The sequence below is a fragment of the Rhea americana genome, unplaced genomic scaffold (assembly GCF_003343005.1).
Source record: "Rhea americana isolate MKP2758 unplaced genomic scaffold, rheAme1 scaffold_39, whole genome shotgun sequence".
NCBI lineage: Eukaryota > Metazoa > Chordata > Aves > Rheiformes > Rheidae > Rhea > Rhea americana.
In genome coordinates, this window is record NW_028186523.1 from 102,987 (window position 1) to 128,832 (window position 25,846).

At 36.7% G+C, this 25,846-nt stretch overlaps 1 protein-coding gene across 5 annotated transcripts; it reads right to left on the reverse strand.

The window, feature by feature from the left end:
- Positions 1-1,947: 1,947 nt before the first annotated feature.
- MTFR1 (mitochondrial fission regulator 1) lies at positions 1,948-25,846 on the reverse strand. Of its 5 annotated transcripts, XM_085313533.1 has the most exons (9): positions 25,633-25,672; positions 22,800-22,870; positions 19,444-19,586; positions 16,658-16,756; positions 11,131-11,249; positions 7,562-7,791; positions 5,688-5,934; positions 5,352-5,514; positions 1,948-3,600 (listed from the first exon to the last, which is right to left on the reverse strand). In XM_085313533.1, the coding sequence occupies exons 3-9, from the start codon at positions 19,507-19,509 to the stop codon at positions 3,541-3,543; spliced, it is 984 nt and encodes a 327-aa protein (XP_085169659.1). In that variant the 5' UTR covers positions 19,510-19,586; positions 22,800-22,870; positions 25,633-25,672; the 3' UTR covers positions 1,948-3,540. The 5 variants fall into 5 exon arrangements, with proteins under 5 accessions (XP_085169659.1, XP_085169662.1, XP_085169660.1 ...); XM_085313536.1 differs by lacking the exons at positions 22,800-22,870; positions 25,633-25,672 and adding an exon at positions 25,799-25,846; XM_085313534.1 differs by lacking the exon at positions 22,800-22,870 and having other exon boundaries at positions 25,669-25,689.

Consider the following 25,846-nt stretch of genomic DNA (forward strand, 5'->3'; position numbering starts at 1 on the left):
GAACTTGTGTGAAGTTCCTTCCTTTGCTGTCAATGCAGGTTCTTGTTATTGTCTCACGTCAGTAGAGAGGATCAAGTGTTAATATGAGCTTGGGTTACAGCTTGCAGTAACAGAAAAGCCTATTTAAAGGCAGCCTGTTAAAAAGGGTGGCAATTGCCAACGTTCACTGGAACTTGCAAATCAAAGCTGCTGTGCATTTGTGTAACTTATTACAGAGAGACTGCAGCTAAGCTCCCTTCCAGTCTAAGCTCTATAGAGGAGTAGGGCTAAGTGTGGAAAAGTATTGATGTCTCTGATGTTTTTGAATAAAACATATACCAGGGCTGCAACTATTTTTAAAAGCAACCGTTAAAATCAGTATCTGATGTTGTCTTCTGCAATTCACATTCTTTGAAATGTGACTTAAAGACAGGACCTCAACATAAATATAAATTTGCTATTCACTGCAGGCAATTTATATGCATATTTTAATGTAAATTCATTATTTTAAAAATAATGGAAATATAAATACATACATAGCAAAATTGCAATGTATTCATAAGAAACCCRTGATTCTCTAATATTATGTAACACTCTTGTGAACATTTCATAAGRGTGGCCTATTCTGATGGGAACCAGTACAGCTTGTCAAAAGGCTGAAAGAAAACAAATAATTTTGTTTTATGCCAGCTTTCCTAGGACGGGGCTTCTGTCTTATAGCATCACACTATCAGAATCAGAAAGACTGGTTCTAATCCTCTCATTAGAGTATGTGGAAGATTCTGACACTTGACTGACTTTCAAGAAAACAGATTTTTTTTAAGTGCTGTCTAGAAATTCCCTTCAAAAATTCATATTGCATTTAAGATCTCATAGCTGCAGGAATGTTGAATTGTTTCAGGTGAAAGCTRAGAGCATGCATATGCCAGGAGCACACCTAATGCATTACAACTGCTAACAGCCGGTCAGTCCATGCAACTCCAGAAATGTGTTATGGGATGGTATCAGGTCCATAAATTGCTTTAATCTACAAATCTGCTCCCACTGACTCATGCCATTCACTAACATAGGCATAGCCTAAGGTCTGTATCTGTCTGTACAAGGTACTTGTCCAGTGTGAATGTCCTTAGTTTGAATACTTCTGCTTGAGCTGTTTTTCCRTGGGCAGTGGCATTGTATACATAAAAACAAAGTTTAAGTAAAAAGATACAAATTAGGGTATAGAAAGATCTAAAATAAACCATTTGATGACAGCTTTGTGATTTTATTTTTAGTACAGTTGATTTTGTTGACCATAGTTTTATGCCACTTGTAAGGTTTGTCACATGCATTTATGTTTCTCTACACATGCATTTATGTGTCTCTCTTTGCTGCACCTCAGCAATGTTTCAGGTAATCAAAACTTAAATGGTTTTAGGGCGGGGGGTTTCCCATGTTTTAGCCTATTTTTAATGCATAAGATCAGTAATTATAAAAGTGAGGATACCACTTAACTGCACTGATTTACATTGTTCTGTGTGCCACAGTTCAGCTGCAATAATCGGAAACATCTTGGAAAAAAAGATGCCYGTTGCACAGACTTCAGCAGAGGTTGCCTGTGCAACAGGCTGCCAGTTGTCCCGACACCCTGGCTGGTGCTGTTGTGCCCTACACCCAGGGTCTGGCAGGGGAGGCACAGAGTGCTAAACATTGAAGGAGAACATTCCTGTCAAGTTTGTGGGGATGCATAAACTTCTCCCTGTGTCCTAATCACTCAGTTTCACTGAAATTAAAAACAACATTTTTTTTTTTTAAATGGGACTAATTTTGCTGTTATTTATACTGCAGAGCAAGGTAAGTAGTGTATCTAGTCCAGGCCTGCTGGAGATGTAAGATGTCAATATATTGATTTATAGTCACTGTACTAGAATGCAAGCTACACTTTATTGTGGCGCTGTAACTTGTAGAAAACTACAAATCATGCACAAATATTTTAACTGCTTTTAATTTTATATAGTGGCAATAGAGCATTAAATACAAAACTTGAAACCAAAAGCAACTTTCAAAAAGGTGTTTTAAAGGCATTTAAAATAACATGCTGAAGACTTAATGGTCAACCAGTAAAACTGAGGGTAGAACATTTTGCAAGGAAGGCTTTTTGTGTACATATCAACACCATTTCAAGTTTTACACCAAAAAACATCCTCCTTGATCGTGCAATCTACGTTCCAGTTATAAGCAGCAAAGCTTTAGTCCTCTTCAGTAATCTAAATGGAACTTTTCAGGTGTTTCTATTTAAAAAGTGCTACATTCTTCTGTTGTCTAGATAACAGGAGCTCTAAGAGGCACTTGTACTTGTTCCAGTAGTCAGATAAACTTGGAACGTTAAATAGCCAGACTCAGCTTTTTTAAGTTCACCTACAGTCAGAGAAAACTTCATTTAACTATGCAGCTAAGTTATAGCTTTCTAGGTTTCTTAGCAGTGTTTTTCGGCCTGAATTTTATTTTTGTTTGAGCCTCCTCTACAGCTGTGGATAGAGGCAGGGACTCAGCTAGTTGATTAATCAACTAGCTCTGTACAGCTCTGGCAGCAAATAGCTGCCATGGGAAATGCCCATGGGGACTTCCCCTGAAAAACAGATTATGTGCAACAGCTTAYAGCATCTCTTCCCTGCAAATAGTACCACAAGGGTTCGTGCAGTTCCCCAGACATCTGGGGTTAAAAAGGTGTCCACAAATCTCTCTTAGCTGCAGCAACATATTTTTAGCAACTTGCACCCTCCAGTAGTTTTTTCATCATCTACACCACTTCTACACTTGTTAACACATACTCTGACATGAATTATTTTACTCTGTGTTGCTACCTACTGATTTTTCAAATTCATTGGACTGCCTTTTCGCAGAGGCTCCCACAAGCATGATTTACTCACCTTTTGTGCATTGTTTGTTGGACACCAGATGATACAAGTAGATCTTACTCCCTTCTTCCTTGCAAGCTCGTTTTTTTTTTTTTTTAAAAAAAACATGCTACTTACAATGTCATGTACCAGGTGGCCTCTGAGGAAGATTTAAATTTTTGCTTTGTTTCTGTATGAAGCAGAATATATTCAATTTTTCTTTGSGCCAAAAAATTGCTAAAGCTATGTTTAAAAGAATGACTTTGACATGAAAAATTTAGTATGAAACTAAATATCATAGTGCAAGTTATAGTGAAAGCTCAAATGACTCATGTTAACTTAAGGGTGTATCACTTTCATTATTACCATGTATACAAATTATATTAAGGCAGTCAGTTATGCACAAGAATGTCATATAGGTAACTTAGTGTTAATGAACTAAAAGCACAAGGCTGAGCAGAAAGCCAGGTCTGAAYACAAAATTAACACCTGAGTTTTAACAGTCAAATCTATCCCTTTTAAGTCGCATACAAACATGCATCTCAAACTTAACATGTTTAGTGCCTCAATTCTACATTTTATGTTATTTTTTTTCCTGCATTGTAGGAGACCACTCAGTATTAGTGCTATTTGCAACACTCAGTCAAAACAAGTTTACAGTCTTTCATGTAGTGATCTTGATACGTTAMGATTTTTCAATTAAAGTCTTCATTTTTCCTGTTGACTTCAGCATGTGTGGTCCAAACTGAGAAGAAAACCAGAATCACATTAAGATTGCTTTCAACAGGGACATCTAGTTGAACTATTACCCATCCATGTTGTAAGTGAAAACAGAACTCAGAGATAGTTTCTTTTATCATCTTGCTTCTTCGGATGTGGACTTTGCCTGCTTCACCGCCACAAGATAWGGGGAAACTTCTGTCAGTGATCAAGTGAAGTTACTCAGGTTGGCAGCTAACTGTCTCCTGGAACAGCTCTGACTAGACACATTTCACTCTACCACAGCAAAATAAGTAAAGATAGTATCTTTAGAAGCTGACAACCAACTGTTCCAGCAGGCACTTCTTGACAATATTTTTTTTTGTGTTCTGCTTTTTTGTGCAATTCCTTATAAAACTATGCAGGATATCATACAAGAACTGCTCTAGCAAAGAGATTACTTACTGATAAATAACTAATGATAGATGTTTATTAGATAGCTCATTACAGATAAACAGCTTGTCATTTAACAAATGAAAACATTCACTTTTCTTAGCTGCTGAAGCTTGATGTTCCTTGCTCTCACAAGAGCCAGCTCTCATGAAACTTGTGAAACATTTTGAAAATTTTAAGTTTCAAAATGGAAAGTCATGAAAAACCCACATATGAATAAAGCTTTTTATTTTATTTTATTTTTTGGTGGCCTCAGCTGCTTGAAATAAGTGATTGATTCTTTGGAAATTTCTAGCCTTTTAGTTACGAATAAAAGTCTGACAGTTACAGGAATACACATTAAAAGGCCTAAAACAGAAGGCAACTAAGCCAACATTAATAAGCTCAAATTTTCAGAAGTCCTGAGATTTGTGGCTTGGCAATCTTATTTTCCTCAAAACTCAGTACAGAATACAGTCAGTTCTTTCAGTTAAATCCCTTTAAATTCTGGGGTTTTACTTGCATTTTTCCAAATGAACAAAGGGAAAATAATTCTGTATTTTTCCTTTCCATTTCTGCAGCTGAAGGCTTCAAGAATTGCTTACTAACAWAACTGACTTATATTTCATTAAAAAATATTATTAGCCTGTTTTATAAACAGGTGTTTATTGCTAGAACTTGCACCTTGAATATTAAGGGCTTAAAAAGCCTTTACTGTGGTTTCAAATCAATCTGAATAAACTAAAGYCCTTAATTTGTACTATGTCTGGAGTAGATATTATAAATAACTTCATTTTAACATTCGCACACTGTAAAGAAACTTCTAATACACTCTGTGTTTCCAATCATTAGAAAAAAACCTGCATATAACAATATCTAGCAGGTACATTGAACAATATGCTTTTAGTACTGCCAGAAATGGCTGATACATTTCAAGATCTTGCTCCAACTTCTGCCTTTAATTGCACATGGAATATCTGAACATCTAAAGCTACTAATARCAAGCAGCTCCAGGAATTTCTCAGTTCTGATCCATCTCTGGTATGAGCTTTTAGGAACCAAGTTTTTTTCAGCATTCTACATGCTCCTTAAAAGAAGTAATTTTCTTTTTTTCTTTCTTTCTTTTTTTTTTTTTACTTTAAAAGTCTAATAGTGTTTGTTACATCTCATCCCAAAGCAGCACAAAATCTCAAGATGTGAGTCCAAAAACAAAATGGATGATTGCCACAATTCCTGGCGAATTGGCTATACTTAATGGGTTTTGTGCACAAACACTCTAGGTATTTTATGTTTTGGCAGATTTTTGTTGGCTCTCACAACCAGTATCATTTAGTCCAAGCATGTGTTCAGAACCACAATACTCACCAGCACTACTTCTGTCTTTGTTTCAGACTTTGGAATTGCTTTTTCAGTTTCACTTTGGCTGTCACTTCGATATCTATAAGCAAATTTCTTTTTGAGAGCTTCTGCTATTAATGCTGCAGGATCTGTAGGGTTAGCTACTTTAGATTTTGTACCTTCCGATGATCTGGAAAAGTAAATGAGAAGCTTTAATATAGYTCAAGATAAAGCTTTAAAAGTTGTGAACACTTTTGAATTTCTATTTGTCCGTCAAATGTTACATCAGCATCAGTCTTAACCTGAAATAATTTTCCACAAATCAAAGATAAATCTTTAAACTTAATATCTTCAATGTCTTACCTTTTCACTGAGCGTAGTTTCACACTGTTCATATCTTTGAGGATTTCTAGCATGTTTGGTATTTCAGGCTTCTTTGGCCCATTTTCTATGAGAGACTGCCCACAGTTTGTTTTTTTGTTTTTCCGTTCTTTAATGAGCTCAATTGCAGACATACCCTGTTGTAGACTTGCAGGAGGGAGAGGGGGAGGTGGAGGAGGTGGCGGTGGTGGTGGCAGCGACGGCACAACAGGRACAGCGGTTAACCCACCTACAAATAAAACATGCATTTCATGTTAACTTTAGTTGTAATTCCCCTTTAAACCTCAACAAATGCTCAGGTAATATCTTCATTTTTCTACCTCCCCCTACACCTCTCCATTTCAGGTTATTATGTAACTTGCTTATTCCTAAGCCACCTAAATAAATTTTCCTCAAAGTGTGAAAACTGCTGAGTTTCTGATTCAAGTTCTAGGTGCAGTCATATCTTTACTGCAAGTCTATGAAATAGGACGGATGTCGCAGTCTTTTTTAATTATGTTCGCCTTTTCCTGCTATCTGTATTTCTTCTGAAAGGCAGCGTTATTTGATTTCCTTTCAGTACCTATGTGAGTAGTAGCTCTGCTAAGTAAGCAGTGATTCTTCCCAGTTATCCTGAGAAATTAAGACCTTACCATACAAGAGTCTTAAACTACAGAGCTCAACTAGTGCTGAAATTCAAGTTTATTGCAGCTCTCTGAGGTATTTTAGGCCAGCTAATCATCTATCTGAACAGATAAATTCTCAAGATAGTCTTGATTTTAAGTTTCCTGCATTCTTTGGGTAAAAATTAGAAGTTATAAACATAATAGTGGTAATAATTCAACAAATAAATTAATAAATCTCTTCTCAAATCCTTCTCTGAAGAAATGAGCAAAACCAATCCAAACTGGACTGCTAAGGTAGAGTCTACTGTGTGCATACCTACWGAGTCATTACCATATTCTACCAGAAGAGGGAGATAAAGATGATAAAATCAAGCCAAAGGCAAAATTCAAGCTTCCTAGTAAAGAGGATAAGGGAAGGTGATGTAAAGTAGTTTATTAGTTACTTGAAAAAAAAAAAAAAAAAAAAATCACAATAATTACAACTCAAGACTAAAACCAAGTGACCCTTTAAACTATTTCAGGGTTTTGAATTTGAACAGTTATGGAAAAATAAAGTAACTACTATTATCAGTTCACACAAATACTAAACTAGAACGTCTTCTGCAGAATCAGATTATGTTCTAATGCATAAAGATAGGCAAAACAATGCATTTTCTAAACGAACTCAGAAATAAGTGAAAACTGACAGGCTATCTGCAATGCTTTAGAGATGGCAGATCTAGAACTGGATGGAGACAGCAGGTGAGGGCAAGAGGAAAAAGAAACTTGGGAAAGAAAATTACTGCTGGGAATAGTGCATCACTTTTGGTTCCATCTGAACAATGGCACTCATCCCAGGGATGATTCCAGTAAACAACGCATCTCCTTTTCTGCTAGGTATTTCATAAGCTTGAGATGTACACTCATGAGATTTGCTCTGAGCGGAAAGCTCTTCTTCGTAACTCTTCACTTATCTACAGATTCAGAATTCCAGCAACCTTTCACACAAACAAAAAGACTTCTGGAATACTAGAAAATATAGCATGCCTTCTGTCTTCAAGAAACATTCTGCATCTCTCCATTAATATATTAAGGCTGACCACCACACTAACCACAACAACACGGAAGAAGTTTCCACACTAACCACAACAATATGGAAGAAGTTTTCCAATTCCAGATTTTGCAGTATCTCACAAAAATTAGTATATTATTAGTTGTAAAAAGGGCAAACCTCTTAACTATTTTGTGTTAAGACTATAGCAATTTTATTACCTGCTGTTAGATTYTGCTGCTCTTGAAAGATTACAATTTTGGCTATTTGTGCTCTTAAAGTGGCTAGTTCGTTTTCTAGAGCACTGATCTTCTGCAGAGCTTCTTCATTTGCAGTCACTGTGCTCCTTGATACTGGTTCTTCTTGTAATGAGTTTGGTAAGTACACTTGTCTTCCAGAATGGTGTGGTTCACCTGAAAGAGGCTGGGCTGTTTTTGACCAAGCTTCCGATCTATAACAGAAATATCACAAGACTGCTTTTATTAAAGGCTTTCTAATAGACACTAAACAAAACTAAATCTACAATATACAGGAACAAGGAATTAAAGTTGAAGACTTGACTTCATAATGTAAATTGTTTTTTCACAAATCACTTCTATGAAAACATTATACAGCTTACAATAAACACGTTTCAAATTCTTTCTGTCTGCATCACTATCTGGTGGTACTTCTCCTTCCCTGGAGACAGAAGACAACTTTTTAAACCTTTCTGTGTTAATGTCTCTCAATTACAACCTGTGAGGAGAGGAAGGAATAGCAAGGACACCCTTATGATCATTAGAAGTAGTGTTACAGCTTATTTTGCAGGTATTGGAATTCTACTGCATTTTTTCTTCAAAATGTAACATTTCTTGTCCTGAGGGACATGAGTTTGCAATTTTTTACAAGTTAGTAACACTAAGGGTTTGTTTAATTCTAGATTTTAGAAGGACAGAGAAATACAATCACCCCTTGCCCCCCAATTTCTATTCCTCTGCTTGTATCTGTAATTATATTTTTGTTGCAATTAAGACTTTTWAAAAAATCTTGCCCAAATGGCACTATTTTTCTCCATGGGTCTCATTTATAGTTGGTTCCTTTTAAGAGGAAGGAAAAGTTTCTTGGTTCCACAGCATATTTTGCACCATTTTTTGTCTTCTGAAGCAGCTTCTATGGCGCTAACCTGTTTCACATGCTCCATGCCCTCAAAAGTGCTGAAATGGAAGCTGAACAGTATTCAGCAACAGTGTGACAGTATTCAGCTTCCACAGAAAACAAAAAGGGAATGATGTGAAGTTTTCTATTGCAGTAAATAAAACTACAGAGACAAATTTAATAAAATAAGGAGTCCATGAGATTCTCTTTTTCACCCAAGAGCAAGAAAATGCAACTCTGTCACCTTCCTTTATTACCCACCAAAGCTCAAACTATGTCAAACACATGCAGCACTACCAAGCATCTACAGTCAAATAAGCAGGAACAAAAGGTTATATTCACCAAAGACACCATCATTTTTGAATACAATTTATCTAAAGTGGAACTGATAATGGCTAATGACAACCTATTATCATAAACATGAATACATTATAACTGTAAATTATGACCATTTACTCTCACCTTATTTCCAAAACTTCTCAAGCAGGTCAGGACTGCACTGTTTATTCAAACATGAGAATAAGAACTGCAACTAGTGATATGACTTCAAGATGCCTGTAAAATGGCTCTAGACTATATAGCTCAAGAGTGCTATCGCTTGGGACAAGCGTGTTAAGCTGTCCTTGATGGGCATCGCATTAGATCTGCAGTGGTGCTAGGCTTAAAACAAAAGCCAAGATTTAAGGCTAGGGCAAGCTCTGTGTTCCGGCCACCTCACTAGTGTTTGATACACATTTGAATCTTTCACAACACTGATATAAAACATCAGAATAACTTGGAATAATTTGATTAAGCAGATCTGAGTATTACCAACAGTGTTAAGATTTAGGTGTTGTTACAGGAGTTGTGTTAGGAATAGCAAAAAACTAAAGCTGAGAAGAGGGTAGGATGCCTCCTACAGCAGCAATCTCCCTGCTCTTCCAAAGCAAGGTAAAGGAGCCAGCAATCACTCCACTCTAAAACCCGCCTTCTAGAAACTCTTTAAAAGGAGTAGAATATCTGAAAGCAAAGGGTATTTTGGCTCAGAGCAATAATGCTGTTTTTAAGCAAATTTCTTGATTGGGATTTATTGCTGCAGAAAAATATTGTGCTTGAAGCACCACCACTGCTCTGACTAGGGATAGGGGAAAAAATGGTCTGTCATTTAGTTGTTTCCTCTCTAAAAATACATGCAGAAAAAATATGACTGCAAATCTCTTTACTGAATTATACAGTGAATATGTATTTAACAGTAAAATCTATGTGATCTCTTCAGACCAGAGAAATTTCCTGGAAATGCCTGGAAAATACTTAATGCATGCTACACTGCATAATTCCGTATATAAACAGAATAAACTGTGCACATTGAAATACGCACATACGCAGGATCATATTTTCTTTTGCTAAGTAATTCTTCTACAGTGTTCCACTATAAGTGGTCTTAAAGTCACCATGTATCTGCAGGATTATTTTAGTTCCATCCCACATCAATCTGTCTCCCCCCCACCCCCCGCCTTCATATGCAGGCATCTCAGCAAAAATACTAGTCCTCTATCTTTTTATAGAAGGTCCTCTGAAGCCACAGAAAACTATCCTATAGTAGTGGCCAGTAAATTACCTCTGTATTAAATCTATTTTACAAATAAATTTACAAATAGTGTCTCTTCAAACAAGTTATTGATTTCTGCAACTGCCCTTTGAGTTAGTAAAATTAATGTTGCAATGCTAGAATGCATGTTGTGCAAAGCTTCAGGGTAGCAAGTTACATTGGAGGGCATCTAAACCATTAATAACCTATTTTGTGCTTTCACATTAAGAACAATATCCTCCAGTAATCTCTGAAGCCAACACTCTGTGCCTTTCTCCGGAAGGTCAGTTTGTTTATAAGAAAAATTTCCTCTGCACTACAGAACTGTATCCAGCTAGTTTGTTTCTAGCTAGTCTGAGCAGCAGTTTGCATAGGCTGGAACAATACAGAGCTTCATCACTTCAGCCAACCTGGCTCAGGCAGTTACAGAGCTATGTAGCACTCTCTACCCAACACAACAGTACCTGTCCCATAATTCTGACAGGTATATAATATAATATATAATATATAATATCTGACAGATAATTCTTACACCCTTCCCTGCCAGTTTTCCTTATGAAGATTAAAGACATACAAAGTCATAATGTTATAAGACTCTTTGCTAGTCTGCAAAGCCTTAACCACAAGGCTGAAAAACAACATGCCAATTATTGGATTGTCAGAATTACCATCGCCAGTAATTAGCAAACCCTACAAAATACCAACTCATGCTAATTAAACCCTCTGAAGAACTGGAGAAGGATCAGTGTTAGCAAAGGTGCCATACTACCCCAGACATTCCTGTGGGGATAAGGTTGAAGGACACTGTAACACTCCCAAATATTTGCAGTAAGTAAGTAAATAAAAGCATGATCTTCTGTATCTGTTCTCAAAGTGTAGTCTTTCTTTCACAGTCCTGTTCGGCTGACCTCTACCACCTCCTTTCTAGTACCTGCCTTCTGGTACTGGAAAGGTGATATCYGGTGTCTCCCCTGTCTTTTCTCCAAGCATTCAAGTGCTCTTATTCAGTGTTATGTGCTGTATATTCCTGTTGGAAAAAAGCTAGGTTCTTTCTCAGTTCATAACCTCAAATAGATTTAAGGAGCATACCTGAGCCTTGTAGAGACTTCACCTTCCTCTTGAGCAACCCATCTCACATCTGCAAAGGAGGCCACTGCATCTTCTCTAAGTTGATTAGGATGGTTTCCTTCTGTGGCATGAGAAGCAAGCTGAATTTTAAAGATAAGATTGAAGGTTTTAGAGTCACTTTTCCCAACTCATTTTAGTTATTTTACCTAGCAGAATAGACTAATATTTTTAATGAGGCTGGATGCAACTATCATACAGACATGCATGAAACACACTTYCAGACTGAGCACACTTGTTACTGTCCTGTGCTTGGTCTAGAACCTATTTCAGGGACAAGTTTTTGCCCTTTTTCACTCTAGTCTGCTGCACATTTCACAGAAGTTATTTTTGTTTTTAAGGTGCATGGCTGGCTACCTACACTAACTACCATGAAGCTACTGAACACTGTAAATCCAGTACAAACTGTTACATTAAAGACAAGCAAATGTCAACATTCATAAGAAGTCAGCTATATTAACTGAAATAATATATTTTGTTTTATGGTACTCATGAATAATAGTAAAAAAAAAAAAAAAGAAAAAAGACGATCTAGGACTACTAATACTTGAAGTCTTATAATCTGATTTAGTATATTATTTTCAGATTGAAGTTCTGTTGAAATGTGTTTCTCTTCACATATAACTTCCAGAATTTCTGCACAAGAATAAAACTATGTCCATTAGAAGAAGAAAATAAATAAATTAAAAATCACTTTTGCTAGCTCAGTAATCACAAGAACTTTAAGTGATGGGTAGGATGCAACTCTAAGGGAATATACTGTTCATTAACAAGCTCATTTACTACATGCTGAAAAAAATAATCATTTTTCAGCATGTCCTGCCACTAGCTTTTAAGTTATTTGTAGCCAAAGGTGAACAAGGCTCCAGAAATCGAACTTCTCTTACATTTACAATTAAGCAACCTAAATGCAGGTTTTAAAAATTGCTTAAACCATCAATATGTGCTCTATAACCTATACAAAATGGTTTCAAAAATACTTTGAAACATTGGCTGCTTCTCCAAGTCAGAGAAGGGCATGTGTTCTCAGTCACTGGACTGATGATCACTCTGGTCACAGTATCTTAGCAAATAACAGCTACTGAATTATCTTCGGTAATTTCTTCTGCTCAGTCTGTTGTCCTGACTTACTTATCTCCAGTGCAACTAAGCCACCTCTCTTCCTTGTATTGCATATACATCTACATGTCAAATTTGCACATGAATTGTGCAAACAAAAAAACTGTTGCTATCTGCTGCTAGTAGGGGCAGCTAGTGATACCATATACTGGCCTATTAAGATGGCTTTGATCCATTCTGCTAGCACTTGGACCAATTCCAAGGCAACTGACTTCTGTAAGATGAAAGTATAATGTAGCAGCAACTACAAAAGGTTAGCATTAAGCTAAATTTGCAGCCAAGCTAGCACAACACGACTGCAGTACAAAATCGTTTCTGAAGAGCACTCATACGTATTTTAGCTGTAGTCTTTGCTACGTGAATACTAGGAAGATAGAAGTTGAGGGTTTGTTTTTTTTCTTTTTTTTCCCCCAGGAGTTTTTATAAACAGCTTTGGAAATTGAGATTAGCCATCTTCACCTCACACACTCACAACTTCGGTGTGAGCCTTTATCATAGCTCCCAGGAGTGTATATTGGCACCAGAAGATCATTTGGAAACAACAGGGTTTTTTCCAGGTAGCATCAGCACAGATGGTAATATGTTTATCACATTAGCAGTTGTGCCTAATACCGTAGCAGCCTGCCTCTCTTTAAAACAGTCTAGAGAATATTATATTGCATGTTAAAATTTTCATTGTTTGATATTTCCTTTTTTCTTTTTAAAAATCAAAAAATAATTAATGACCACAGCATTGATATTAATGTTAATACTGATAAAAAATATATCACATTACCTATTTCTTGAAGATGACATAGATTTTCTCAATGATAATGGAGAGAAAATGGGAACTATCACCATAAAAAAAATGAAGATATATTTAAATAAAAGTATTACCTATATTTGCATCAAAAATAACTTTGTAAGTCAACAGTAAAGAATGCATTTACCATTGCAAAGTTTTCTGCATTGTGAATTAAATAGCTTTAAATCCAATTTAGTAGCAAGCCTTCTGTTATGTGGTGACGCATGTTTCCTCTTACTTTTTAAATTCATATTTATATGTAAACAGAATTTGCTTGTTGCCAATATACAGATGTTTCTTTTGTCTAACTATCCCTACAAACCAGAATGCCTTCCACAGTAGATCTAGAATTCCAAGATGAGCCAAGATTTTACTTGATTTAAAAGAAGAAAAAAAAAGCCTATCTAAACATCTTTGCTTGCCTGTAGAATGCTGTTTAAACAACCCTGCTGACTACACTATTCCTCCAGCCTTTCCTGGCTGTAGGACATTTGGACAGCTGCTCTGCCAGCAACTGAAACGGTGAATGGAGTGCTGAAACCTGGGAAGAAATCAGGCTTTAAAGCGATTTTTGCCATAAGAGACCCAATCCTATTAAACAGTTCATTGCATGAGTTCAAGCAGTGAAAGCAGCTTGCTTTCCCCTTCCTCTGAAAACTATGTAGTTGCCTCGCCTCACCTTTAACGGGCTTTTTTTTTTTGTCTATTTTAGCTTATATATGCTCATGTATAAACAAACACACACGCCTGTAGATGTCACATCCATTATTCCAAGAACTTCCAGAGAAGAAACTATAAACACTATATTGTTTTGGGTGCTGTCAAAGCAGAACCCCTACTTTTTGTTTTCTCCAGGACTTGGAATGTAGAACACATTTCTGTAAGTGTAAAGATAGAATAAAACTCTTAATTTCAAGTTACTGGCACACTTAGGCATTAAATATTTGGAAATACTTCTTCAGTAAGACAAAGTTGCTATAATTTTTCAAGCTATCCTAGTAAACTCTGATGTTTCCTACATTCAGACCAATTCCTTCGGAGACTCTTGTATTCCATTATAGGGCTTTGCATCAACAAGCAGAAGGGGCACAGGACTACAACTGCGATGTCGCAGCTGGAGCACACCAGATTAGCAACATGGAAGGAGGAAGGCCCCTACCTTATAAAACAGTGTTGTAAGTTTAGTTGAATATAACCTGTCCTTAGCCATAAATTCATTTTTTTTCTCCTAAAGACCATAGATAAGCCTAAAAATATGATATAAAAGGGAAATTTATGAACCATTTTCATGTGTTCATGCCATATAGAATATTTAAGATAAGCTCTGTTGTTGCTTACTGAATGTATTAGCAGCATTTATTAATACATTTAAATATTGACTGTGGCAAAATCCTCAGAGACAGATATTAGGACAATCTGCAGACCATAAAAAAATCAGAATGTCTTGCTATTACTCCATTTTTAGACTGTCAGAATAAAAAGCATGCTAGAAGAAAAGCAAGAATGAACATAACAGAGATTCTGTTGATAACTTATCTATTTATCATAAACAAAATGAAAACCTGTAGAAAGTTGGTTGTTCTTAGATGGAAGTTAGAAACACTGATGATATACATGCACCCTCAGATGAGGCAAGTAAGTTTTGGGTTGGTTTTTAAACAAAGTGACTTACAGCAAGGTTCAGTGCATGGTCCTTTCATACTATAGCTAAAGCTGGCAAGAAAGAAAAAGGAAGAGACAGCTATAGGAAAGTGTCAGTTGCAACAGTATAAAAACAGTCAAGCTTGGTACTGAACTTCACTACAGAATCTTAACACTGAGACAGAGACATAAAAAGCAGATACCAGCACCACACTTATGTTCAGCAGTTCATAAATTAAAATAGTTTGAAGTCTGCATAAATCATAAAAGCTTTAATGTGTTTAAAGTCTCAATTTTGTAATATTTCAATTTTAATCAACTATGGCAGTTGTACTTCTATTTTTAGAATCTCTTCCTTTCACCTAATAGAAGATCATTACACTTAGTGTGTGTAAAATCTAAGCAAAGCTGACAGTGCCTGTAGGAGGAAAAAAGGTAAGTATTCTATTTGTTCTAACACAGAATTCAGATGAACATACACACTTTTTTTATGTTAACATTAAAAAAATCAGGAAAGGGTTTCTCAAATGTATCATACAGCTCTTTGCAAGAACAAAAAACAGCAGTATTTTCTTCTGCATACTATGTATTAAGAGAGGGTATTACTTGCCTAATTATTTGCAAATGAACATCTTGCTTTGTATGGCCTTTACCGTAGGGAAATCGGACACCTCATAGGAGGACCTTACTTCCTTTCAAATCCAAGGCAAATGGAGCTGTACTCTTAGTAGAACTACCATTAAGTATACATCCAAAAGTTCAAGTCCAGCATGACATTTTGTTCTCCCTTCCACCCACACAAATGCCCCCACCCCACCACCATTTATACATTTAAGTTTCACAAAGTCACTACCAGTGAAAGATGCTTGGTTGCCTACAGTCTCAATCTAATTATCTAAGCGAGGTAAAGCTTTAGCATGGGTTTTTACTACCATAAAGAAAGGCTTCTACAGTAATTTCAACTATCTGATTTTGCACTGCAATCTCAAATCCAAATAATGTTTATACATTTTGCAAAGGCTAAAGAAATACATTGGAACGCTGAAAATTTTACCTATGTAGAAAATTAACTTGTCTTAAGTGTGGATGGAGAAATGATTCCCACCATCTGACTTTATGTTCTTCTCCCTTGCTTAACCCAAGAAGTACTCCTCTCAGCTTGAATTTCAAATACTAAATTTCTCAATTTCCATATCCCCCATCCCCAGCATACAGAGAACTGAAGATGGCATGTGTAACAGTTTCYACTTTACCATCTGTTCCTGAAAGACTTGTTAGAAAGAACAAGGGCTTTTTCCTCCTCCTTAAGTCTTTACTCTCACTCTTTACCCTCCCACTACATGCAGTCGAAGTTAGAAGCAAACAGGTTGGAAAGCTGCACAGAATTTATATTCCCCTTTCACCTACACAGTGCTAGCCTTGTACTTGAAAAAAGCAAACAGGGAACTCATGTTATCTTTTAAATAATTTTTGCTTTGAGATAAAGTTGTTTATTTTCCCAAACATTTTTAAGTAACACTGTTCATCTTTACATGCCCCTTAAGCCTAATTTTTAAGTAGTTTTTAAAAATAAATTTCAGATGTTTCGCTCTTAAGTGCAGGATTCTTTTCCTAGTATAACTTTTTAATACTGTACTATGTCATTTTAGAAGTTCATTTCTTTAGAATAAAATCTTGTTTCAAGTTTTGTTACATGTGTGGTAGCAACACTGATTTGGGTATCAGGCAGTATAGAAGCTGAAGAATCCAGATGTGGAAAAAAATCTGAATCGGAAAGAAGTAAACTGATTTTTCTTATGTGTCAAATTTATCATATTCTGCTTTTAAGAACCCTCCAGTCAATCTTTTTAAAGGTACTGTCAACTTGCTTAAAGTCTTTTGATGCAAAACCAATTCTCATTAATCAGCATTGTGAAACATGTATTCCAAATTGTTGAGAATACCTACCTGAAACTGAACTCTTGGACACTGGATAAGAGAGAGGTTAGTACCAATTTTTCTTACAATACTTCGAGACGAACCGTAAGGCTTGCTTGACCAAAGTACCTAGATGGAAAGTAAAAAAAAAATAGTCACCTGTTAGGCTATTTACTTTATACTCTGCAGGATTAGTTTTTCCTTATCCTTCCAAACTACACTTGAGCTAAAGCGATGCATGATTTAAAATGTTTTTTTTTTTTTTTTTCCAGTGGGGATTAGATGTGCCTTCTTTTGTTGTACTTAAAGACAGGAATGTTTGCTCTACTATTTATTACAGTTACACGGAATGAGACTGTAGTTCTGGCTCATTTCCTTGTATTCTCCTAGAATAGAAGACCAAAGAAGAGAGAGGTATAAGCAGGAAAGACTTGAGTAGAGAGAAAGGCAACAGGAACGATACATGAAAGCATAAAGAACGATAAGAAGACTACTGCATTATTAACAGAGTATGTGGTTAACAAATGGCTAGAGCATTGATAACTTATAAAATGTGGACAGTGTTTGCTTACGGCTGTAAATTGAACCTACTACTCAGATCTTAGTTTTTAACAGCTCATARCTTCAAGGAAACTCAACATCCTGTTAGAAGGCTGTCCAACAAAGAAAAGCTAGAGCAAGTCCAAGCTATTAATACTAAAATAATACTTACAGGCAATAGCAGTATTTCTTGTGTGATGAGTGTAATGCAGCTGTGGGCATTTCACAACACATAGCTGAATAACATTTTGATACAGTAAGCACAGATCACTATTCTTGTATTTTGACAGCTCTGTTAAGAATGGTATTTATCCCCAGATTATATTAGCTCAGCAACTTCATGTGAACATCTTGTCTGGTTGTATATTCAGGGATCTTTCCTTCCTCTGACTTTAATGGAATATATAAATTTTGACAAAATAAATGTGCATTACGCATATTCTACATCGGATTCCCGCATCTGAGCTGCAACTTTGCCAGTCCCCCACTCAGACTCAGTTTGTCTATTATATGAACTGTACATCCTCTCATGATTAACATGCAACTAACTTTTAAAGCATATTCAAATTTCAGGAATCTGAAGTATTCTGTTGATACTACATTAAGGATTACTCAAACAAAGACCTCACATTTATGACTATTATGTTATTGTTTGTCTATATGTCTGAACAAAAAGTATGTAAATTAGGAATCCACAAGAAAGAATCACTGGCAAACAGTACTACAGTAGTACAATCTCATTATTTACAATTGTTGAAAATAGTCTCTATTGAAAAGTGATGTTGCATTGGAAAAAAATAGTATTACACAAGGGAAGGCTTGGTAAGTTACATACCTACTTTCACAACAGCAGAAGAGCCCAGACTACAGGTTGCTTGACCAACATAAGTACAGTATACTTCAAACAATTGGTTAAAATTGTTTACAGATTGTTCACATGATAGGAAAAGATGTTGTTAGGAGCCAGATCCCCAAAAATGTTTGGCACCCAAAAGCCATTGAGGTTTTCCAACAAATGGTGGTTTGGTACACCAAAATTTTTAACGATTTACTTTTGTTAATTCAAGATATGCCTTGAGAGTATTTTCAGAAAACTGCATGCAAGCTGTGCCAGAAAGTATGTAAATAAAGTCAGCCCATTGCTCAGCTATGCTAGTAAGTCTCAGCAGTGCTCTACTCATGCTCACACAACTTCTTGTTGAGTTGAAGCACTGGCAGAGCAAGTCTGTAAAATACTACTTAGTCATACCCTGTTATTGCATCAGTGCTTTGCTCTTCTCCAGAACAGCTGATACTTAGAAAAGTAATTGCATTATCACAAGCCTGATACAAGTAGAGAATTGGGGGGGGGGGCAGAGGGAAGGGGAAAAAGAAATTAAAACCTGGGTTTTACCTCCTATTTAGATTGTAAGATGATGCTGAAAATGACCAGGCCAACACCCATATTAGTCTAGCATATTTTGATACTAGAAGTTTTCTAATTTGTAGTGAATGGAACCTCAGGGCTGAGTTCTAATAAAATCCTAAAATATTTTGATTCTTATTGGTCATTGTAACTTATGAGGTATGTTAGTTTTGCTGTCTCTAAATGCCTGAGAATAATAAAAGCTTCTACCACTATCATCAGAATCAGAACCATTTTTTCCTCAGCAGTTTAAGCACTGCAAGTAGCTGCTAAGCAACTCCACATTATTAAAACATTAGACTATATTGACATTTTATACAGATTACTGCACTGAGGCCAATACTTCTGCTCAAAATAGCTCTGTAAAGTACTCAGTGACATAACAGTTGGTTTGCAGCAGATCTTCCTCTCTCTTTCTCTTGGTCTGCCAAGCACTGACAGAAAACATATACACCGTCCTACAGGAGCAGAGCTATGCACGTACTTTCCTCTGTTTCCCCAATAAAGAATACAGCTGTGTTGCTCTCAGAAAAAAGCAAATGTTGCACAAATTATCATCATCTCAGTTTCATAGGGCTTTTCATAACTTCAAGACAAGAGCAAAGAAGTGAGAATGCTTAAGAGTTAATGTCACTGTCAAAAGTCAGTTGAAAATTTTATTTTTCCCATCACGAAAACATTGTTTACACTGCAACTATACAGATACTTCAGTGTCCAAGCAGAAAATGTCACTTTTTCAGTATTTCAGAATCATACCAGTATCAAGTATTCAAAGTGTTCTGCCAGAACAGACGAGCACAAACTAGAATGTATGAAGTGCTTTCCATACCTGACTTCCTGAAAAAAAATGAAGCAAATCTGAAAAACTTACTGAGTCCATGTTTAATCCAACTTGTTCAAAAACCATCCTAATTAAGCGCTTAACCCAGCAAATCATCTGGAATGGAAAAAGCCTTTTCAAACTTGGATTTAAGCCTTCCAGACCTACAGGGCTGCAGAGGTTCCATAGTCCTTCTGAAATGAGAAATGTAAACATTTTAGAAGCCTGTCCTGAAACATATACCAGAGTAAATTGGTACATGCATTCCAAAAATAAGCTTTAGAAACAGTTACAGGAAAAAAGACACTTTCAGAGACAACAGTTCCTAGTCCTGCAATGCACAGACGTTCAGTAGCCATTTATTCAGTACAAGCTATAGAGTTTTTTAGTAGTGTCATTTTTAAGATTCAAAGCTGTTGCAAAATTAATGATGAAAGTGCTATGGCTGTAACTGTTAATTTGAACTTGAACGGATGATGGTCTTCAACAAGTGTAAGTAAGCAAGCAAAGAACACTATGGAATGCCTGCAACTGGGGTCTAACACTAAAGGGTCACACTCTCATCTAAAACTCTTTTGTATGCAGCAAACAACTACAGAAAGAAGATGATCTCTCTTCGTCCATATTCTCCTACAACTCTGTTTCCTTCATTTTCTCACAACTGAGGAGAGAAAGGAAATGTGGAAAAATAATTAATGCAAGAAAAAACAGGAAACAGCACAGATGTGGGACCCGAAGCTATTCAAGCAATTTATGAAATTGGACAGATTTCAGATTGTGTATTTATATTTACTTAAATCAAGATGTTTTTATTGCTTCTCTAGTGAAAACTTTTTTTTTTAATGCTTTACAACAGTCATAACTTGAATGTCATTAAGACAAAAACAGGCTTGCAAAAACAGAAAGGAAGCAATATATTTAGGTTTATATTTGTTTTGTGTATCAGACTAGAAACAAAACTGTGTGGAACCAGCCTGAATAACAAATTTGTAGCATGAACGACAGTGTTGCAAAGCCACTACATAATGACGACTAAAGCAATGTAACAGCAAGAACCCGATACTTCGAAGTTTGAAAGTCAGGAGATGGAAAAGTTCTGCAGTATGAAAGTGTTCACAAGCATTACAGTTAAACCATGACTGTTTCCATCACAAGTATGTATTTTTTTAAATAGTTTAACAATTCTTTAGGTAATAACCTAATTCTGACAAAAACTTAGCAAGAACAGCTCAACTTCACAAATACCTTTTTTGGACAGTTTATTTTTAAGTTGCTATTAGTTTCTCACCACCACATGAAGACATACCTAATAGGATTTTTTTTTTCCTGAAGAAACTAGGATACTAACCTATGAGCTATAGTTAGGCCACTGAGAAGAAAAGTTATTAAAATAAATAAATAAAAGCAAATCCACCTTCATGAGATTAGAACAGAAACTGCATTATCCTGAGGGGAGGAAAAAAATCAACAGGAAAAATAATGAGCTACCTATCAAACAACCATTAACAAAAGGTGCAGTCATATATAATAAATAAAAAGCTCTCTAAGTCATGGAGTACCAAAAGCTAGAAAGATCTATTAGGCAAACATTACCATTTACTTGCTCTTCTTTTAGGCATCCACTATTCTTCCCTTAAACATGCTACTGGACTGGATGGATCTTTAACCACATTCCACCTGATCAGTTTTTAGAATAGGAAGACTATAATGCTTTTCATATGCCCCAAATTAAATTTGACATCATATCTGGCACTGTAGAGCTATACTGACATAAGAAATGAAAGAAATACTATTTTAAAAAGGAAGACCTGTTTGAAGAAGTGTGCTGCATGTAATATATACTTCCTTACTGCAAAATTTAGACTTGTTGAACAGATAGTATAGAAATCAATGACAAGAAGAATGGAAGTAGTGTAAAGACATTCAAACAAAAGAAGAGAGAAGTAGAAAAGGTATTTCTGAGTAATTGATAGGACAGGTCTGTCTCATAATGGAAAGTGATGGGAGTATAAAGAGATGACAGTCTGTATCTTAATGTATTGCTATTTCAACAGATTACCAATTCACAGTGCCCAAAATGTAGTCAGACCACACTTTTTTTGTAGTCTGTTTTGTTTTAGAAAGTGGAAGAAAAATGGGTCAATTATTTTCATTCTGATCAACTGGATGGACTGAGGTTTTAAAGACAGAAGATAGTGAAGAAGAAAATAGAGAGTGACAGAAATTCCTCTGAGGAAAGCAGAACAAGTCTAGAAAGTTACTGTGTACTCAAGAAACTGAGCAGTAAAGAGGTAAAGGAATGATACAAAACCTGATAAGATAACCTATGAAAGGCACAAAAGCAGATGCAGAAGAAAGGTAGGAAGTAAAGTAACATTAGAACAATAGAATCATATGAATATGAAATAGTAATTAAAAGGCTAATGTACAAAATGGGTTCCAGATAAAACAGATTATAAAACAAAACAACCAAAAAGCCGATCCATAAATGTATTAGAACTAAGCAGAAGATAAGAGATATAACTAACAGGGAAGAAAAGAAAATAATGATTGAGGCAGTTGTTAGAACAGGTTATAGAAAACTCAGGTAAGTTACAGGCATGCAAGTCGACAATCTAATGAAATCCACCTTGAGCAGCTCAAAAACTAGCCAAAACAACTTCTGAGATATTACTGATTAATTTTAAAAACTTTCAAAGTATCAGTGAGATCCAGAAGACCCAAGAATAAGAAAAGGAGCAYGACTGCAGCAAGAATAGTCCAAAATACTTATCCTGTTTCAAAACATTTTGGTGAGCTTTTATAGTTACAGGTTTCAAGATTCCAGTGACTGAATACAAAAGAGCATTCATTCTGCAGAACGATTACTTAAATAAGTTTCTGAAAAAGCAATGGTTATAATCTGAACTGTAAATAATCCTCTTAAAACCTTAAAGTACCTAAAACTGCAGTCATCAATTCCTGGCTCTTGTCAATGAATAGCTGTCTGCTCTTGTTGAAAACACAAAAGTCTCTCCRTAACAGCACAGAGTACCAATCAGTTCCTGGACATCAGCATAGCAATAAGGAAAACCACCGTGTTTCAATAACCTCTAGCTAAGCTGTCATCTAAACAGAGATCTAAAAGGAGAAGGTGTCTAAGTATATCACCCTGAGGTTTTTATGAGGCCTATTAGATTTCCAGAATTATCCCCAGACAAACTTGAAACTCATTTCTCCCAGACTCTATTGCACTATACTTTTCTTCATAAATCTCAATTATTTCACAATCATTCTATCTGTCAAGAACACAAAGGGTTCATTCCAAATGAAACTGCTGGACAGCAAGAATGAAAACATTAACACATTTTTCTTTAATGCTCTGTGTAGATGCCAGAATTGGAATTAAACACTTGTTATTTACTAACCTGGAATAAGATCTTATTTCAAAAATTGATGCTTGCTTTATTTATCATTTATCTTCTTGCTTGTACCTAAACTAAAAATAACAGTGGTTTCATTCCCATGAATGCTTCTGCAAGTCAATTATCACAATAAAATTCTGCAAGTGATACTAATGTTACTATAAAATACAATACTTCTGCTGTGCTTAGCAAAACTATGGAAGTGATAAGCAGTAGTCATAGGCAAGATTCACAAAAGAGGTTAGAAGAGTAATAGTACAAAGAATCACATCTCACTGCCTAAAGCAGTTGAGGGGTAGGAATTTCATTATGAAACTCTGTTTACCCAGAAATTAACAATGCTTGGTAATTTTCTCTCTGCTTTGGAAATGTGCAGAAATTCTCTGTTTCAGAAATTAAGATGTCTGCATTTTTGAGTGCAGGGGTTCTCACTCACTTCAGCTTCCTTGAACTCTCTTCTGCCCCCATTTTCCATAATGACCTTTGCAGGTGTCATTCAATACTTTCCTATCAGATATCAAATCACAAAGCTGAGAAATAATATCAGTTACAAATTATAAAATGTTAATGAAACAAATAGAAAGGCTTCAGACAGTATACACAAAGTATAATAATAAGTAAATATGAAATGGAACCCTTAGGCTGTCAGGTGAGTGCTACATATGAAAGAAGAGAAGAAAAAAGAAAGAGATGCATCTGCCTACAAACTGGCATCCTTTTACATGTTTTTGTGAAATCTCTTTCAAATTATGAGCTCTGTCTTAAAAAGAAGTATAATATTCATATTTTTCTTACAAAAAGAAGTTTTTTCTCATTTATGTAAAACTCACAGCAAAATAAGAGAAAATGATTTATGGGCTTGATGTAAATGAGCCTTACACAAAAAATAAACAAATGAACAAAATCTGAAAAATGACAGCTCTAGTCTCTAAACTGAAAAGATATGTATAAGTCTAGTAGGTGCAAAGCTTTCAAAGACGTATGGTTTTAAAGGGATACTAAACACTTCAAAAATTATGTACAAAAAAGTAGGTTTCCTTACTTCAGCAGGCAACTAGGGCATTCCTGTCTGCATAGTCTTTAGCATTTTCCCAAGCTCATCTAATGAAATTATATTCATAAGGAAATATATTAAAGAATTAATAAGGAAATATAAAAGCCAACAGAAAATTATCACAGCAGCAGCAAATTAGGCAGGCAGGAAGAATCTTTTGATAAAGGACTAGCCCTCTCCCAAATCAACACTAAGCATTTATAAACATGACTATTTGGCAAAGATCACACAGTTGCTATATAGAAGCTTGCTTTTTGGCTTGGAAATCATGAATTATTAAGTGCCCTACTCCTTTCAGGCACAGTTGTCCAGAAAGATACACTAAGACAGATAAAAGCCAGTGAATACTACAGAAACAACCAGGGGTGTATATAAGCTAATTTCAGTATGAAATCTAATGCAAGACTTGAAAATAATACATATTATCAATGTAAGTTTTTAATGCTTTCTTAAAAATATAAGCTAGTCACATATGCCACCAAGTATGAAAGTGACATATCTTGCCAACCAATCATTGAGAGGAAAAAAAATTCCCCATTTGAGCATTAGTTTAAATTAGATCAAAAGCCTTTGATCAATGGAGATTACATCATTTACATCTACCTGGTATAATATGATGTTGTACAGAAGTAAGTGAACTGCTTCAGCATTTCTAAATCATACAGCTGGGTAGGTCGGCGGCATATTATACTGGCCAAACATACTCATACACCCACACCTTCCTGACGAAGTTCCCTAATCACTCCTGTTTGTGAATTCCARGCTACCTCATATTCCTTTTGAGAAACAACAGGATGTGATTTTTTTTTAAAACAAAAAAGCATTTCTTAAAAAAATTCAAAACATTCTCTACTTTCCCCCTAAAATCTTAGTAGTGACTTTGAGTTCCTACATGGAGCAACTGGATTCCAACTAGTGACCACTATCAAAAAATTGTTTTGATTCAGTAAGTCATCTGGAAGTTTTAGAGATGATGTGGGGAAAACTCTGTTCCCTGTTTCCTTATTCACCCAGGCAAAGTGCGTATCAGAAGACAGAATTATTTCCTTTCAATTTATTCTTTATAAATCTTGTCTTCACAGTACCTGCAAGGGCAGCATGTAAATGAAGTCTTGCTGACTCTATCAGACAGAGATCAATGCGCTGCAGCAGATGTCAGTATTCAGTCTAACTCTGTTTACACTTGGTATTTGGAAACTTAACTGCTTGTTTAACCAAATAAAAACCACTATCTAATGAGCAAGCCACGGGTGCTAGAGGAGAACACCAGCAATATCAGCACAGGAATACAAACCAGGCCTCCGATGTTTACAGAAAAGGAACCATACTTCATACGATTAAGCTCCTTTTCTATGTGCTACCTCCTTTAAACCCTCCTTAAAAGCAAGCAAACAAACAAACTTCTCTGGAACTTCCCAGCGTTAGCTCCAGATTATTCTCCCCTCGCATGATCTCCTCTGAGCCGTAACACGAAAGGGTTTCAGTTTCGGTCGGGCTGCTTTCACCAGCGACACCTTCGTGCCCGGGCGCCGCTGGCCGCGCCACTCGCGGCGCGGCGGCCGGCTCAGCCACGGCCCAGGACCTGCGGCCGCCAGCGCGGCCCTGCCCAGGCCGCCAGCGCCGCCGCCTCCCCTGGGCACCCGGGCAGAAGGGCGGCGGCGGCGCGCTGAGCCCCCGAGCCCGCGTGGCGCCCTCCGCTCCCTCCCTGCCCGCCGGGACCAGTCGCCCCCGGCAGCGCCGCCGCCGCCATCCCGCCCGCCCGCCTCGCCTCGCCTCACCCACCGTGCAGCCGCCGCCGCCGCCGCCTCGCTCCCTCACCCGCTTCTCCTCCCGCCCTCGCGACCCCCCGCCGGCGGCCAATCCGCAGCCGTCCCAGCGCCACGCCGGGCCAATAGGCGCCGCGCCTGCGGGAGGCGGGTTCTCCGGAAGCGGCGATTCGGCGACCTACCCGGCAGGCACCGGGCCCGGAGGACAGGGGCGAAGCCGCGCGCCCGCC